This window comes from Lepus europaeus, chromosome 22 (assembly GCF_033115175.1).
Source record: "Lepus europaeus isolate LE1 chromosome 22, mLepTim1.pri, whole genome shotgun sequence".
In the NCBI taxonomy this organism is placed as follows: domain Eukaryota; kingdom Metazoa; phylum Chordata; class Mammalia; order Lagomorpha; family Leporidae; genus Lepus; species Lepus europaeus.
Window position 1 is genome coordinate 25,002,483 of NC_084848.1, and position 17,566 is coordinate 25,020,048.

General features: G+C 55.3%; 1 protein-coding gene across 3 annotated transcripts in view; it reads right to left on the reverse strand.

The window, feature by feature from the left end:
* ESRRB (estrogen related receptor beta) overlaps window positions 1-17,566 on the reverse strand; it is a 165,061-nt gene that overhangs the window by 37,124 nt on the left and 110,371 nt on the right. For 2 of the 3 annotated variants that reach the window (XM_062181430.1, XM_062181429.1), the window contains exon 2: window positions 16,395-16,804. In XM_062181430.1, the coding sequence (XP_062037414.1) occupies window positions 16,395-16,804 (410 nt within the window). Of the gene's footprint in view, window positions 1-16,394; window positions 16,805-17,566 lie in introns of those variants that run through there. The other variant, XM_062181431.1, reaches the window with a different exon arrangement.

A 17,566-nucleotide genomic window follows, 5' to 3' on the forward strand; every position in this document is an offset into this window, starting at 1 on the left:
GACACATCTACATCTCACAAGGTGCTTGCAGAAACCAGAAGTGTTGCCCCCAAAAACAGGCCCCTGGTGCCAACCGAGAAGCTGGGGTGGTCTGGTGGTGAGTAAGGGAAGAAGGGTGGCTGGCCCTGGTGTTCCCTGTGCAGCAGCCTCCCCACCAGAGACTCAGAAACCACTCAGCCCTGGGTTTTCTAGACCAAGTATGGCCCGCGTTCCACCACTGACAAAGGACTTTGAGGCAGGTAAACAGCTGGCCCGCTTACAGCACGCCTGATCGTACCGAGGACCCAGCTCGGCTCGGCCAGTGTCCTTCTCCCCTTTCCTTTTTTTTTTTTTTCTTTCTTTCTTTTTTTTTTTTTTTTTCTTTCTTTCTTTTTTTTTTTTTTTTTGACAGGCAGAGTGGACAGTGAGAGAGAGACAGAGAGAAAAGTCTTCCTTTTGCCGTTGGTTCACCCTCCAATGGCCGCCGCGGTAGACGCGCTGCAGCCAGCGCACCGTGCTGCTCCGAAGCCAGGAGCCAGGTGCTTCTCCTGGTCTCCCATGGGGTGCAGGGCCCAAGCCCTTGGGCCATCCTCCACTGCACTCCCTGGCCACAGCAGAGAGCTGGCCTGGAAGAGGGGCTACCGGGACAGAATCGGTGCCCCGACCGGGACTAGAACCCGGTGTGCCGGCGCCGCAAGGCGGAGGATTAGCCTAGTGAGCCGTGGCGCCGGCCTCCTTTTTTTTTTTAAACATTGACTCATTGGAGAAACAGACGCATCTCCCATCTGTCAGTTCACTGCACACCTGCCTACAGCAGTCCGGTCCGGGCCTGGCTGAAGCCAGGAGTCAGGAATTCAATCTGGGGCTCCCACGTTGGTACAGGAGCCTAAGCACCTGAGTCACCATCTGCTGCCCCCCAGGCACATTAGCAGGGAGCTGGATTGGAAGCAGAGGAGCCGGGACGCAAACCCAGAAACTCAGATACAGGATCAGCGCATCCCAAGCAGATGACTGAACCACTTCGCCAAACGCCCACCACTCGTCCCCACTGTCCTTGGTGGGGACACTGACTTTCCCGGAGCATGCTGGAGAGCTGCAGCTGAGAGGGTCTCTCCACCCCTCTCCCTCTCTCCCTCTCTCTCTCTCCCTCTCTCTCTCTCAGGTCCAGTGGGCACCACCTTCTGCCCTGTCCCATGTCCTGCAGGCAGAGGGCTGGAGGATGAGAAGTGAAGGGAAGAGAGGGCAGGAAGACTCTGTACCCTTCTCCCTCCTTTCACTTGTTATTTTGTTGTTCTTTTAAAAAATATTTATTTTGGGCCTACGTTGTGGCAGAGGGGGGAAAGCCTCCACTTGTGATGCCAGCATCCCATGTGGGCGCTGGTTCCTATCCTGATTGCTCCACTTCTGGTCCAGCTCTCTGCTATGGCCTGGGAAAGCAGTAGAAGGTGGCCCAACTCCTTGGGCCCCTTCACCCACATGGGAGGCCTGGATGAAGCTCTTGGCTCCTGGCTTCAGATCAGCCCAGTCCTGGCCATTGCAGCCATTTGGGGAGTGAACCAGCGGATAGAAGACCTCTCCCCTTGCCCCCATCACTCTGCCTTTCAAAAATAAATCTACAGATAAAACAATTTATTTGAAAGGCAGAGTGACAGAGAGAAGACACACACACACACACACATCTTCGCCTGGGCCATCTTCCACCTCTTCCCCAGGTACATCAGCAGGAAGCTGGATGGGAAGTGGAGGAGCCGGGACTGGAGCCGGATGCCGGCGTCACAAGCGGCAGCACAGCCCACTGCACCACAATGCTGACCCCTCCCTGTTTTCTAACCCCAGTGATTTCTTAGAGCACTCTGGCTTGTGTGTGGTTTCTTGGGGAATGATTCCAATGACTCCTGTAAGCAAGTTTAAATTTAAAAGAGAGTCAGGAGGCTGCTACGCCATAAACAGTGGCGGCCATGTCCATCTCCTGGTCTGGAGGGGGCTGTAGAATGTGGTCCCCAAGCCGGCCCCCTCTCTCCAGCCCTCTCCACTCCCCCAGCCATCTGCGGAAGTCTCAGCCCTATAACCCAGGGACCTGCAGGCTCCCAGGCATTTGCCACGTGGCTGAAAACAAACCCACAGTCCCCTCCTGCACCGGCTTGCCTGGCCGGCCCCGCCTCTCTGACAGCCTCCACCCATACTGTAACCGTCTCTCTCTCCCACCCAGAGGGGCTCCTCTCCGTATTGCCAGTGCCCAGCACACAGTAGGTGCTCAACATTCCCTGGGAGCCTGCACGAGAGCAGTTTTATGCATCTGGAGTCTCTAGTTTTCTCAGGAACCCATCTCACACAGGAGAAAGGTCAGCAGTGTCCAGGCTGAGGGAGAGGCAGGGACTGGAACTCAGGCGGCCACACAGGGTGGCTCGGGGCAGGGAGCTCACAGGGGCGGTACCCCAGGGTGCCTGGGGGATGCTGCAGCACACTGCCAATCTTCCCTGCACGGGCTCCCATTCCCTCGGGGAGCAGGAAGCACAGGTGGCTGCTCAGAACTGGGGGTCAAGGGTGCAGGTGGACCTGGCATTAGTGCCCTTCCAGGACAAGAGTGCTAACAGCAAGTTGTGAGCAACGCTCTTGACCCTTTGAGGACAGGTGCGTGTGTGTGCGTGCATGTGCGTGTGCGTGTATGAGCGAATTCTTATGTTATTTATTTATTTTTGTTCCTTTCAATTTGCTTTATGGCTCCAGGGGCTGACTGCCAGCAAAGCCAGGCTGGCGGCCCTGCCTTGTAATTTCTGTAAGTGCCTCCCTGATAAAGTGATGAGATGAATTCCTGTGGTCTCTGGGGGAGTGCAGCAGGGCTCAGGAGCAGGGCGGGGACCTGGGTAGCAGGCACACATGCACGCGCACCCATCCCCCAGCAGCTGGGTGGAGCAGCTTTGAGACTGGGCTTTAAGAGGACAGGGGCACAGCCAGTGGCTAGCACAAATCCAGGGTTCTATCCCAGGACTGAGTCCAGTGTAGACACGTGCAGACTCCACTTCAGGCAAGTCACCTGGCCTCTCTGTGCCTCAGTATCCTTGTCTGTAAGATGGGCACATGCCTATTCATCTGAATGGATCCAGTGACAGGAAGTGAGGGTGGGCACTTGGCACAGAGGTTAAGATTCCACCTGGGACACCTGCACCCCACATTGGAGGGCCTGGGTTCAAGTCCCAGCTCTGCTTCTGATCCCAGTTTCCTGTTAATGCACATCTTGGGAGGCAGCAGGTGCTGGCTCGAGTCCCTGGGCCCCTGTCATTCATGTGGGAGACCCAGATGGAGTTCTGGGCTCCTGGCTTCAGTGTGGCACAGCCCTGGCTGTGGCAGGCACTTGGGGAGTGAAGCAGCAGAGGGAGGACCTCTGTATGTTTCTCTCTCGGCCTTTCAAATAAATAAATAGATTTCAAAAAAAAAAAAAAGTAAATGGATCTACTTGCCCCTTCAATCAGACAAAGGAACAGAGTAACAGGAGCAGGCTGGGTGAGGACGGTTCTGTGTGAGGAGGCGTGGGGGACCCTCCGAGTGGACCATCCACAGGTGAATGGCCACAAGGGCGTGTGTAGAGAGATACACATACATGTACATATGTAAATGTATATGTATATATGTGTATATAAAAGGTCTTAGGGAAGAACTTGCTTCAGCGAGCAGCCAAGGCTGCTGTGTTCATTTCCACATGCAGGTGGATCTGCCAGGGTGGACGCGGCTGGAGGACTCGGATAAGGCTCTCCGGGGTGTCCCGAGCCCAGCCACCCTTCCTGCCCCTGAAGAACCTGAGGTTCTGCCTCCCACAGCCAGACCCAGAGCTGACCCTGCCTGTGTCCTAGGAGAGAGGCAGCCTCCCCCACAGCCCTCCGTGTGGCCCCCCAAGGCTGAGGCGCATCCTCAGCCCCAGCACGCTCTGACCCTGCCCTGTCCTGAGAAAAGGGAGCCCCGGGGCGGGGGTGCCCCCATCAGCCACAGTGGAGCGGGCAGCCCTGCCCCCACCAAGCTCAGAGTCGCACGCAACGGCCGCCGTCCTAAGCGGCTGCTGTAAAAGGGCTGGGCTGGCTGGCACTGGGTTCCGCTGCCCGAGGACAGACACTGTCCCCGTCACACTCCCTCCCTCTCTCCTCCTCACCCCCCTCTGATGATCTCATTCCTGCCCCTGGCTCCTACTCTCACGCACTTGGCAAGGACCCGCAGCAAGATCCGTGGCCTGTGCCTCACGCCCTTGTAGCCATCCACCTGCGGATGGTCCACATGGAGGGCCCCCAAGGCGTCCTCAGACAGAACCCACCCTCACGCAGCCTGCCCCTCCCACCCTGATCCTTGCTTGTCTCGCAGGAGGGGCAGGTGGCCAGAAACAGACGTGGCCTCCGGATTCTTCCCGCTCTGGAAGACCCCATCCCGTGTCCTTCATCCCACCTCCTGGCTAGCCCCTCGTCCCTCCCCGGCTGCCCCATCATCCCGTGCCACCCCGTCCCCATTCCCCTCTCTGGCCCACCCTCCACACTGCCCTGGAAGGATGCCAAGTAGCTTTCCGGGCAAAATCCCTGTCTGGGCCTCTGACTCATCACACACACTGAGCACGCATATCTGCACGCACACTGAACACACACGTCTGCACGCCTCCCCAAAAGCCAGCTAACGGGCGCTGTGGGAGTGAGACCGCTCTCAGAAGAGTGGGGGGAGCAGAAACGCAAGGAGCCAGAGACAGAGCTCTGGACAAGAAGGAAGCATCTGTATTGCAGATACCCGGGAGCCTCAGGCCCCAGGCTTGAGATACCGCAGAGGAGGGACGAAGTCAGGATAGGCCGGGCGTGTGTGGAAGGAGCGCTCATGGCCCAGACCCCAGGGTCAGGCTGCGCAGCCGCCAAGAAGCCCTCCACACCCTGCACTGACCCTGCTGCAGGAGTAGCGTTCCCGACTCCAGGACCCCACCTCAGAAGGGAAGCTGGGGCCAGAACAGGGTGAACGGATATTGCACATGGAGCCGGGAGACCTCCCAGCCCCTCAACCCAGCCCAGCAACCAGGTGCACTCCCTTACAACCCGACACTGGGGACCTGCAGGGTTCTCCTCAGGAGGGACTACAGTATAGAGAAAAGGGAAGATGAGCCAATGGACAGCCTCCCCCGCCTGTCTGAGCTCCTGCCCCATCTCTCTCCTCTCTCTCACATACACAGACACACACACACACGACATACACACAACACGCACATGCACACACACACCTTCCAAACAGCTTAACAGCTTTTCGTGTCTGTTTGCAGGGAAGCCCACCTTACTAATGCATTTCTGGAAAGACTAACCAAAACAAATAGGAGGGAAACCGGTCAAGGACAGAAACCAGGACAAAGTCAGAAGCAGAAGCAAGCCTCAAAAGCAATAACCTCACACTGTCGAACTGGGGAGGAAGTAGTCTGTTCACCAAGCAAGAATAGCTTGTCACAAAACCAAGCTTGTACAGGGCAGGTGTTGGGCCCACAGGTGTGTCTCCACTAGGGACTCTCATACCCCATATTGGGGTGCGTGGCTCCCGTCCCAGCCACTCAGCTTCTGATCCAGCTTCCTACGAATGCACACCCTGGGGGGCAGCAGGTGGTGGCTCAAGTACTTGGGTTCCTGCGGCCCACGTGGGAGACTCAGATTACACTGTGGTCTCCTGGCTTCAGCTTGGCTCACCCTCAGCTGTTGCAGGCATTTGGTGAGTGAACCAGCAGATGGGGGCGGGGGGTCTCTCTGTGTCTGTCTTTCTGTCTCTGTACTCCTCTCTTTCAAATAAAATGAAAGTAAATAAATTTAAAATTAAAAAAAATTAGAATGGAGCTCATGGAAATTAGAAATACGAAAGCCACCAACATGTGAAAGAAGAGCTAAGGTGCTACTCTAGGATAAAACAAAAATCAGAGAGATGAGGGCTGGAGTCGGGGTATGGCAGATCAACCTGCTGTTTGTGATGCCAGCATCCCCTATTGGAGTGCTGGTTCGAGTCCCGGCTGCTCCACTTTCAACCCAGCTCCCTGCTAATGGTCCTGGGAAGGCAGCGGAGGATGGCCACAGTACTGTCACCCATGTGAGAGACCCAGATGGAGTCCCCAGCTCCTGGCTTCAGCCTGGCCCAGCCCTGCCTGTTGTGGGCAGCTGGAGAGTGAACCAATGGATCTCTCTCTCTGTCTGCCTTTCAAATAAATAAATAAATTAATTAATAAATATATTTTTTTAAAACCTCAGAGGGTAGAAAAACGTTAAAAATCAGAGGACTAGTCCTAGAAGTCCAGTATCCAGCCCTGAAGGGTGTCTGTAAGAGAAAGCTATGGAGAAGTGTGAGCTAACGTGAGTTATTACAAGGAAAGGGGGGGGGGGAGGGGGGAGGAGCCAGAGAAGGGGTGGAAATGTCTCCGGCCTGAAGGATCTGGGTTTCCCCACCTAGAGGCCTGCAGAGAGCCTGGAGAATTAGTGAAAGAAAAGATCTGGGTAAAAGTAGGGAGGGAATGGGAGTGCTAGGGACGAGGAAGGGGAGAAGGGCGGTAGGATTTGTGGCCGTGGCTAAGAAAGGGCAGCACCAGGAACCCTGTGCCAAGGAGCTGTTCTCGCTCTTGACTGTGACAGCGGCCACAATCCTACACAGTGAAAAACTGCATACACACACACACATACACAGAGTGCATGTGCACACACACATACACACGAGTGCATGTACACACACACACACCCGTGCACACGCCTGATCACCTGGATTCACTTATTAATCTTGGTGGTTGTCTGTTGGGTTCACTGCAGTTTCCCTAGCACCTAGCACAGTGTCCAGAGAAGGAGGCCTTGATGAGCAGCCACCAGGACCTCAATGGCAAAAAGCAGCCATGGTTCCAATGCCTGGCGGTGGCTGATTTTCAGGAGTTCTGTGTCCACCCACGAGACGAGCCCACTGCCAAGGCTGATGGGCAGGTGTAGACTTTTCCACACACAGCAGCCCCCGATGATTTGACCTCACCTGCCCCCTTCCAGCAGGCCCACAGGCGTGTACTCTACACAAACAGGAGGGCAGATCCAGAAGAAAGGGACTCCGGCTCGGGAGAGAAGCCAAGGGCACACCAAGAAGGAATTGACAAGTGAACAGATTGAACAAAAACTATGATGTCACCACACTGGGAGAACAGGAAGGCGGGAAGTGTGTGTGTGTGTGTGTGTGTGTTGGGATGAGCTGTGTAATGGGGTTAACTCTCATGTTCCATAACAGGAAATCATGTCAAAATTGCTAGGTTGGTAAACATCGCTATAAAGCCATGGTATTAGTAGCTAAGAAGACAAATCCTAGGAGAAAGATTTCCTTAAATGGTGAACTATCTCCTGACTGAGGTTGTGGGGAGAGGGTAAGGTCAGGGATGATTATCTTCCACTATAAAATTTCCATTCTATAAACTATGGGCACACATTATTTTGGGAAGAGTAAAAAATTCAAGTACAAATTTAAGGATTCTCCAAATGTCCCCCCACAGGGCTGGGGAATGATGGCTACACCTGGAGACCAGGCTCACCTCTTCTCCCCCAACTTAGGCTCCAGGAAACCTAAACTATCCCTAAGCTGTGCATGGATCTCCAGGGGGCCCCTAGGCCCTCTCACCCTCCCTCCACCTGAGCCCCTTCCCCCCACCCCCTACCCCCTGACCCCGCCAATTCGTGCTGCACATCCTTGGAGCATCCACCCTCACGGGGCCTTCTGGGCCCCAGCTAGGCCCCCGCGTGCCTTCCCCACACTTGGCAACCAGCTTAGGGGTTCCTAATCAGGATTATTTGTATCGCTCTCCCTTTCCAACTGTGTGCTTACCCGGACAGAGATTATCAGAGCTTTCATCCGTACATCTCAAGTACAGTGCCCCGCACCTGACTAATGTCTGCTGAGTGGATGATGAACGCAAATGAAGTGAAAACAAGGTTCCTCCCAGAGAATTTGGCTTCCATGACCTCCCAGGGCCAAATGCCCCTCCCAGTGCCAAATGCCGTAGTCTCCTCCCAGTCCCTGTCCTCCTCCATCACCACCCCTCCAAAGAGACCAGTCATTGGAGTTCATCCCCCCTCTCTCTGTAGAGTCTTTGGCCACGACCAGACGATCTCTGGGACCCCTGCAACAGTAAGCCAGCCGCACCACTATCTGGGCACCACCCAGAAAGACAGGAAAAAAGAAAATCTGTCAATGAAACTGACTGTGCTTCCTTGCTAACATTTCCATTTTATTCTTACCAAAACAGCTCTCTCGGCTTTAGCTACACATTTGGTCACGTAGCATCCTTATGCATACAGGAAAGAAGAGATGTACGAAAATTAAATCAGTTGAGATATTGCTCAAATGTTCCAGTGACAGCCTGACCCCTCTGGTCATTTTGGATTCAAGTCACCATTTTCACGTTTGTCCACGAAAGGGAGCTGACCACACTGTTTCCCAGACGTGCGTCCACGGTTGTCTCAGATTTCCGCCTGCAGGCCACTGGCCCCTCTTCTGCAAGCTTCGCTGTGCAGGTGAGGGCGGTGACAGCCACAGTACAGCCATGACCTGGTCGACCCCAACTGAGACTTCCAGCCCCATTCAGACACAAAACAGGGCGGGGCGGGGCGGGGCCGGGAGATGTGCCTCGTAGAACAGGTAGAGCCAGGTCCTTCTTCCCAAGCTCCTCCTCCTCCCCCATCCCTCTCCACTCAGCTGGGTTCAGCATCAGCCCAAGGGCTGGGCGTATAGGCTCAGAACATGGAGCTCTGCCCTCCAGACACACAGATTCCAGAGGTCTGGTCCAAAATCTGCTCTCATGAAGATCTCTGCTGCTGGCCTGGAGGCCACACTTTGAAAACCACAGCCCTGAAGGCTTTCTTAGACCCCGAAGGCCACTCGAATTCCTCTCCCGGGCCCTAAGCTCCTATTTCCAGTTCTCCGAGTCTCAAAGTCCAGAACTCTTTCTGCCCTCCCCTACCAACACATTCCTCCTCCTAGGCTAGGTACCTTTCCCCTAATGGCCTTGTAGCTTAAATTAGAAACCTTAGGCCTTCCGACCCTCATGCTCCACAATCATCAGGAATCCAGTTCTGAACACTTATCACCACTGTCCAGTCTGGATGCACCTAATCAGGCCACTAACTTGATCTCTTAAAGGGCTGTTAAGCCCACCTCTGTCTCCCAACACCCAACCCCCCTGCTTCCAGCCATCCTTGTTTCTATCACTGCCCAGAATTTTCCTGCTCGCTGGAGATCGGATTAATTCCCTGCTGGGAAACCTTCACTGGCTTCCAGTGGCCAGGCAGAAGGAATCAAATAATCGCTGCTCCCTCTGTGGCTATCGCATGTCAGGGTCAAAGCTACACACATGGCATGCATGTCCCACTCAAGTTTTGCACAAACACTCAAGAGGTACGAACTATTTATCAGCCTCATTGTACTGATAAGTCACCTGCCCAGCGAGGACACAGCTTCAAAGCTGTGACCTGGGAGCTGGGATCATCAACAGTGCTCCCCTGGACTCCGTGTGTGCCCTGAGCCGCGGACGCCCCATGTTCTCACTTGCACACAGTTGCGGCTCCAAAACCAGGAACTGTGATGAGCTCCTCCTGCAGTCCCCCACCACCCCACCCCGGTGCCCTGCAGAGAGCTAACCCTTTGCAGGTTTAATTGACTCTTTCTGTAGCAGGTGATGGAAACTGAGGCTGGAGGACCCAGGTCCTTGCCCAAGGTCGGCCAGCTGGCCAGAGTCACTGAGCTGGGACCAGTCCCTGGCTCACAATTCCCACCTACTCTGGGGCCTTTGTCTCCACAGCACTGTCTTTTGTCCCCTGGGATCCCCCAGCCAGCCCCATTCTCCAGGACAAAAGGCCTGGAGGAGGTCCAAGGCGGAGTGACCCATCAATCTTGCCCTCCTGGGGGAGTTTCCTTCCAAGCCTACATCAGGCGAGCAAAGGGAGCACCATGCCAGACATCTCTCTCACCCCCGCTCTCTCTCTCCCCCTGCTTGTCTTTCTTTTTTTTTTTTTTCTTCTTCTTCTTTTTTTTTTTTGACAGGCAGATTGGACAGTGAGAGAGAGAGACAGAGAGAAAGGTCTTCCTTGTTGCCATTGGTTCACCTTCCAATGGCCGCTGTGGCTGGCGCGCTGCACTGACCCAAAGGCAGGAGCCAGGTGCTTCTCCTGGTCTCCCATGGGGTGCAGGGCCCAAGCACCACTACCTTCCCGGGCCGCAGCAGAGAGCTGGTCTGGAAGAGGGGCCGCAGGTGGAGGATTAGCCTAGTGAGCCGCGGCACCGGCCCCCCTGCTTGTCTTAAGTCACAAAACCAGAGGATGCTCCAAAGGTCTCCCGGTGACTTGGAAAGTTAACCCTGCTCCCTGGGACTGAGAGAAGGGTGCAGACTGGCTCTACACATGGGCCCTCATGCCCCCGTAGCCTGTGTCACTCAAAGCCCCGTGCACTCATCATGGCCCCAGATCTTGTCCCGCCTCTCCGGCTCCTTCTCCTTCCACTTTGCCTTCACTCACTCATGCTGGCCCTACCAGCCTTCCTTCTGGTCCTGAAACACACTCTGATGGGGAGGCACAGGTCCCAGGAGTTCTTCTGTGGCTTCAACTTCCCTGGAAAGCCCCCTTGTCACGTGACCTTCCCTAGTCCTCTGTTGCAAATAGAGGACTAATCACCCCTCTCTAGTCTCATCTGTGTCTTCTTCCTGGCACCTGTTTCAGTCCCTCCCCAGGTTTCCTTATGGATCGTGTTTATTGCATGTTTTCTCCTCCAAATGCAAGCCCACTGGGATAGGGCCAAGGATCTACCAGCTCCCAGCACCATGGCTGCCACTCAATACTCATCGAAACCAAGTGCAAGGGTAAGGCGGGATTTCCCCCCAGCGCTGTCCTCCAGAAAACAGGAAGTTGCTTGACACTTGAGCCTTTATAACATCTCACCTCAAAGGTGAGATTGGCCCATTACTCCAAGTTGAACAATAAACTAACAATTGAGAAGACACTTGGCCCTAAAAAGACCTCTATCAATGCCAATCACCCACATGAATCAATAATGAAGGGAGTTTAAAAAAACTTAACAGAAGCCGGCGCCCGCAGCTCACTTGGTTAATCCTCCGCCTGCGGCGCCGGCACATCGGATTCTGTCCCGGTTGCCCCTCTTCCAGGCCAGCTCTCTGCTGTGGCCCAGGAGGGCAGTGGAGGATGGCCCAAGTGCTTGGGCCCTGCACCCCATGGGAGACCAGGAGAAGCACCTGGCTCCTGGCTTCGGATCAGCGCGATGTGCCGGCAGCAGTGCGCCGGCCTCGGCGGCCATTGGAGGGTGAACTAACGGCAAAAAGGAAGACCTTTCTCTCTGTCTCTATCTCTCACTATCCACTCTGCCTGTCAAAAAAAAAAAAAAACTTAACATAAATTTGGTTATTCCTGAAAATTTGACCTTATAATTACAGATACCAAGTGTCAAAAGCAGTATAGTACCTGACCTGTAGGAATTACAGTTAAAAACCACAAATACAACAGAACTGAACACCTAGCAGCTCACTTACAGCTTAGCAATACTTGAGGGGCAGCAGCACACGCACACTCACAAGATATCAAGAAATCAAGATGGAAGATGAGATGCTCTGGGACACCCAAACGGGAAATGGCTCCAGAGACACTTTCATCAAACCATGCCAGCACGGTGGCACCGCGGGTGTAGTGCCCCCTGTGATGCCAACACCCCACGTCAGAGCCTTCACATCCAGACTGCTCTGCCTCCGATCCAGCTCTCTGCTATGGCCTGGGAAAGCAGTAGAAGATGGCCCAAGTCCTTGGGCCCCTGCACCCACGTGGGAGATCCGGAAGAAGCTCCTGGCTTTGCATCGGCGCAGCCATCTGGGGAGTGAACCAGCGGATGGGAGACCTCTCTCTCTCTCTCTGTAACTCTATCTTTCAAATAAATAAAATAAATCTTTAAAAAAAAAAGAGAGAGAGCTTGCTAGAGAGTGAGTGGGTTTTGAGTCCCACTGGAGTTCACCTTGGCAGTGCAGACACAAGGATTTCGCAGGCCTCATGCAGCCCTGGTGCGGGACAGACTGGGGTGACTGGGAATCAGAGCAGTCGGGCTGGCCCATCACAGGCAAAGGAGGGGCCTGAGGAGCTGCGGAGCCCAGGGACACTCCGGGGCGCATTCTGGAGCTTCCACACTATGCACAGCACTGGCAAGTAGGCGGGTGGGTGTTCAGGGAGGTCTCCCTGCAGAGCTGTGGAGGGGGAGGGGAAAGAGAAGGGTGTGCTTGGGGTGGGGGAAGGGCCGTTGCAGTTGAACACAAGGGGGGGGGGACGCTTGATGGGAGACACAGCACCTTCTGGGCACACGTGGAACACTCAGTAGGTGTTTGGGAACCCACAGCTCAGGGAAGAGGCCGAGGGTGAGAGCTCCGGGAGCTGGGGTCCATTCTGATTTCAGAGGTAAATGAAGCCAGGGGCCTGAGAAGGAAGACCCCAGTCCTGGAAGGCAGTGCAGAACTTCTGGGAGGGATGGTTTTAAGGTGGAACTACTAAAGGTATTTAAATGCTGATGAAGGCAGGAAAGAGACCGAGAAAGTGAGAAGAGGAAGACAATGGAGTGGAGATAATGGGTAGGAGGGTCTCTGGGAAGGGAGGAGCCAGGATTCCCCGCACAAGAGAAGTGCTGAGCCTGGGGTAGGCCACATCTCTTCCAGCAGCTTCCAAAAGGACTGTGGAGCCCACGCATAACAGAAATGGCAGATACGGCCGAGGGGCTAGGCTTGGGGCAACACGCAGGAGCAGCTCAGTGAAACAGGATGCAGGGTCATTGCTGAGAGTGACACAGGGTGACAAGGGCCAGGGCTGGAGGCCCAGCTGTGGAAAGGACCCCGGTTTGCTCCCCAGAGGCCACCTCCGCAGTCAGTCACTCATGACAAAGACTCTCATTCCCGCGGGTCAGAGCCACAGCCCAGACCTGGGGCTCAGCCCTCACTCCCAGCAGCCGGGCTCTGCCAGCCGCAGAAGGGGCAAACTCCCACTGCCCCAGTTCAGGAGCCTGATGGGTGACCCCAGGGCTGCCTGCACAGAACAGCAGCTCAAAGGCAAGGAGAAGTGGCTCCGTCTCCTAACCACCAAGCTCCTGTGTCCCTGAAGACGGACAGGGGAAACAGAACGTAACCAGACAGACATAGACTGTTTCACAGCAACAGACTGTCCTCAGCTACCCCAGGATGGCTGCCTTTGCCAAGTCTCCTTGTCCGCCTCCAGGTTTGGCCAATCCCCACTAACAGGCACATGGTTTTCTTTAGATACACCGGTAAATTCAATCACACGGACACACACGCGCGCGCATGCGCACACACATACACACTGTCTCTCCTTTGCCTGGAGCCAAGTGTTCCTTCAGGAAGGTGCCTTTGTCTATCTCTGAGCTCATCTATTCCCAAGTGAGTTTCACTGCCGCCCCAGACAACAAGCTCCCTTAGGAGGCAGAGACTTGGGATGGGCACTTAGCATGCCGGTGGGGCTGATGGTAGCCGGGCAGCTGCTTCCGCCTTCCTCACTGCTGCCCTGCGGATAAATGCACTTTTTTTTGGGGGGGGGGGGGGGCTGCAAAGACCCAGATAGTAAATGTTTCAGGCATTGCAGTTCAAGTCTTTGTTGCAAGGACCCAACTCTTCATTTGTCAAGGCAGCCATAGACAATATGCAAACGAATAGGCATGGCTATCTTCTACCCCACAGGTGCCGGCTGCAGCCCTCCAGGTTTGGTTCCTCCCTTTTCCCTCCCTGGCCCACCAACCACCCTGCACTAGCACCTAGCACAGCCAGACACAAAATAAGTGCTCAATAAATATTGCAGTGGACTCTCTGGCTGAGGGCTTTTCCAAGTCCTTGGTCCTACAACATTGTCCCCCCCATTGGTAGAACCACTTCATGGAACAGACTGAAGGGATGGGGAGGGCCAGGCAGGGTGTGGGCTAGTGGGATTTTCAGACTTGTGGATGGCTCCTTCCATGAGCAAAGCCCTCTGTTCAAGTTCCTGGGCTATTACATGCAGCCGGAATGCTCTCCCAGTGTGAGGAGGTGCTTGGGAGACCACGCCATAGCCTGCAGCCTCGTTTCCAGGCCCTTGGGGACAGAAGCCATGTCCCCTTCCCTCCTGTTGCCTCTCTGCACTTTCCCCAAAGCGGCCGTCCAATAAACGCTCAGTTCTTAGCTCGGCCCTGTGGCTGTCCCATGATAGGTAGTTGTTTCCTCCTTATACTTGTCCCATTTTTCCAAAATTCTGCAATTAACGTAAACCCTTCGTTGACAAAACTACCAGAACAACCCATCGGTCCCTATTTCGGATTTGAAGCTCTTTTCGGGTTGGAAGCGTGAAACTCAGCTTGTGGACAGGGTAGGAAGAGGCCGGGGCAGTTCAGTGCTGACGGCACAGACGCTGCTGTTTGTCTTTTGACTTCTGCGAAGAGATCAATATCCTATTCGTGGTAGCAAATAATGAAGGCCATTTACCGCCAGCTGAGAAGGCTCTCGGGCACCCGGGTACCGAAGGGGTCTCTGAGTCTACACGCACCAGCCCGGACCATGGGACCCGGGACTCTCCTGCCCACTTAAGAACACGTGGCTGCTCCTAAAAGCAATGCTTGGCCTCAAAGAGCCAAAAACCACGGCACGCTCACCACGACCGTGGCGCTGTTTGGGAAGAAGAATGCTGCTGTTGGAGAGACGGGAGTCGGTTTAAACATGAAATATTCGTGAAACATCTGCTGATTTGTGTGAAAACCATCGGAATGAGGTCCCCAGACCTGGCTGAGGCAGAAGACAGGATGCCCCTGCATTTCAAAGAGAGATGCAGGGCCTTGTCTCAGACACTGGCAAAAAGTGCGATGCGTGGTGCAGCCGCGGTCCTGCCCTGCAGGCTAGCGCAGTGCTTGATGAGAAGGAGTTTGAAAACATCTGCTGGTAATGGGGTGACTGGGGTCCGGGGTTTAGGATTTACTCTTGCACTGTTTCAATTTCCACCATTTTGTTTTTTAAGAAAGCAGTCACTTAAACTATTCTTTATAACTAAACTAACAATGTAAATTTTGCTAGATCAAAATAATAATTCAGTGATTCAAACACAGGTTGACTACAGAAGCTTGTTCTTTTAAGATGACTTACATGCCTGTGCTTTTAGTAACAATGTCTTAAGGGATAACGATAAAGCAAAACTAATAATGGCAAGCATTCAGTGAGCACTTACTGGGTGCCAAGCAATATTCTATTTGCTTTGTGTTAACTCCTATCTTCCTAACAGCTCTATGGGGGGCAGGAATGATAGCTCGCTTCATAAGCAACCGAGGTCCAGAGAGAAACCGAGGCAGCAAGGCCCAGGTTCAGCCGGAAGGCAACACACCTCATCAGCAAATCTGCAGCTAGCCAAGTCCAGTCCGCAGGCAATAAACAGATCGTCATCTGAGGCTGCTTAAATAAATATCTTCTGAGTTAATATACAGAGTCATGCCTGGGAAGCTCAGCCGGGGGGTGGGGGGCACCTCTGGACACCCAGGCAGGGCCCTGGATGAGGGATCTGACATGGGGCACGGCAGGTGTCCCTGGGGGATGGTGTCTGCTCACCTCAGTGACCTGCAAGAGCAGCGAGTCCTGTCCGTCCCTCCCTGGGGTCTAGAACAATGCCTGGTGCTCAACAGACACTTGACCGACTACACGAAAGTAAACACCCTGCCCGTGGCCCATGGCAGCCAGAGTCAAGGCTGCCACGGCTGGAGCAGCCTGTATGGGCTGTGAACTTGGTAACAGCCCTGGGAGGGGCTGATCCACCAGGGCCCCCACTATTCCTAAAGGTGACTTCACAGAGGGACCCACCAGCCCCACCACCACCCAGAGCTCTTGCACACATCCTCAGTCTCCAAGGGGAGAGGCGGCCCCTCACTCCACAGCCAAACACTACTCAGCTGATAACACACATGCACTGGGCGCAAAACAAAACAAAGACCTGCAAGAGAGGCCCACGGAGGATCCAGGCAGGGGACTTCCTGCGGGGATACCGACGGGCCTTGGTATTTTGCAGGGAGACAACATCCACATCTTACTATGCAATTGAAAAAAGATTAAAAGCAAAGTCTGGAATCACAGGGCAAACAATGCTACTGGTGCTTCCCCCCCACCTCCAGAAACGTAAAGCGTTTGAGGGGCACACATTCGCGAGTAGCCCCACGTGTCTGTGTGGCTTGGCTTGGGGCTTGGGGCCGTAACGCCACTCCAACCAGCCCTGCAGCTGGAGGGGGTCTCAGCAAGAGAGACCAGGAGCCTCACAGGACGGGGCGCTGTGAATCCCTGCTCCAAGGGCCCCCGGACCTGGCCGCTCGCTTCCGGGGACCCCTGCACCCCGCGCCCAGGGCCCGCACTGCCCACCACGCACCTTGGATGGTCCTCTTGAAGAAGGCCTTGCAGGCCTCGCAGGAGGCCACGCCGTAGTGGTAGCCGGAGGCAATGTCCCCGCACACGAGGCACAGGCGCTTGGGGATGGTGTTGAGCATGTACTCACACTTGATGGCCGAGTCCTCCATGAGACCGGGAGCACAGTCCTCGTAGCCCTTGCGGCACGGGGTGCCTCCCAGCCCTGCGCCTGTGAACATGGGCGGTGAGTCCAGACCGTTGGCGTGTGTGCCCAGGGCCAGGCCGAAGCTGCCGCTGGCGTCCGAGGAGCCGCTGGGGCTGTGGTGGCTGAGGGCGTCAACGCCTGAGGACGGACTAGAGGGCTCTGTCTTGATGAAGGAGCCGCAGCTGGAGCCCAGGTGCCGGTCCTCTGCGGACATTCTGTTCAGCAGCCTGCGGACACAGAGCGTGGGAAGTCAGCCTGGGCGGGCTGGGGGCGTGGCTCTGGCCCCAGGGGTAGGGCGGCTGGGAGGGGCCCAAGGAGATATTGATGGCCCAGGGGGACAACTGGACCCCCACAGGGCCTGGGCCCAGGGTTTCTGGCATTACCTCCAGAACCTTCTGGGTCCTCCAAGAACTGGATCACTAAGCTTCAGATGAAGGATGCTTTGCCAATCGCTGATTCCAGGGTGACACAGGGGCCTACAGTAGAGCAGTGCCACACCCCAGGCACTCGGCACAGTGTCTGATAACCCACTCCCAGGCACCTTTTGCCTAGGATGGTGGCCCTGCCGGGGCACGAGGCAAGTACACCTCCTCGCCACCCTGCCGTCGCCCAGAGGTGCCATTGCATCTGGCCAGGGCTGGCGCAGCAGTTGGAGGCCAAGGCCAAGGCCAAGGCATCTGGGTTTTGCCCCCAGTGCATGCTTGGTATAGGAGGACACACCTACAAGGCGTCCCGCTCTCTCAACTCCTTCCTAGTCCTTGAGCGGCCGGCTGCACCCAGCCCTCTGGCCCCCGAGAAGCTGTGCCCCCCTCAGAAAGCATGGGGGGTCACCCCTCCCACTCCGTCCTCGCCTCTGTGCTTCCTGGTTTCACCCAGAAAGTCAGGGAGCATTGGGAACAGCGACTTTCCCGGAATTAAAAGCCCCTCCTCCCAGACCAGGCTGGGTGGGGAAGGAGGCCAGCAAGGGTGTGACCCTCTCGTATCCGGCT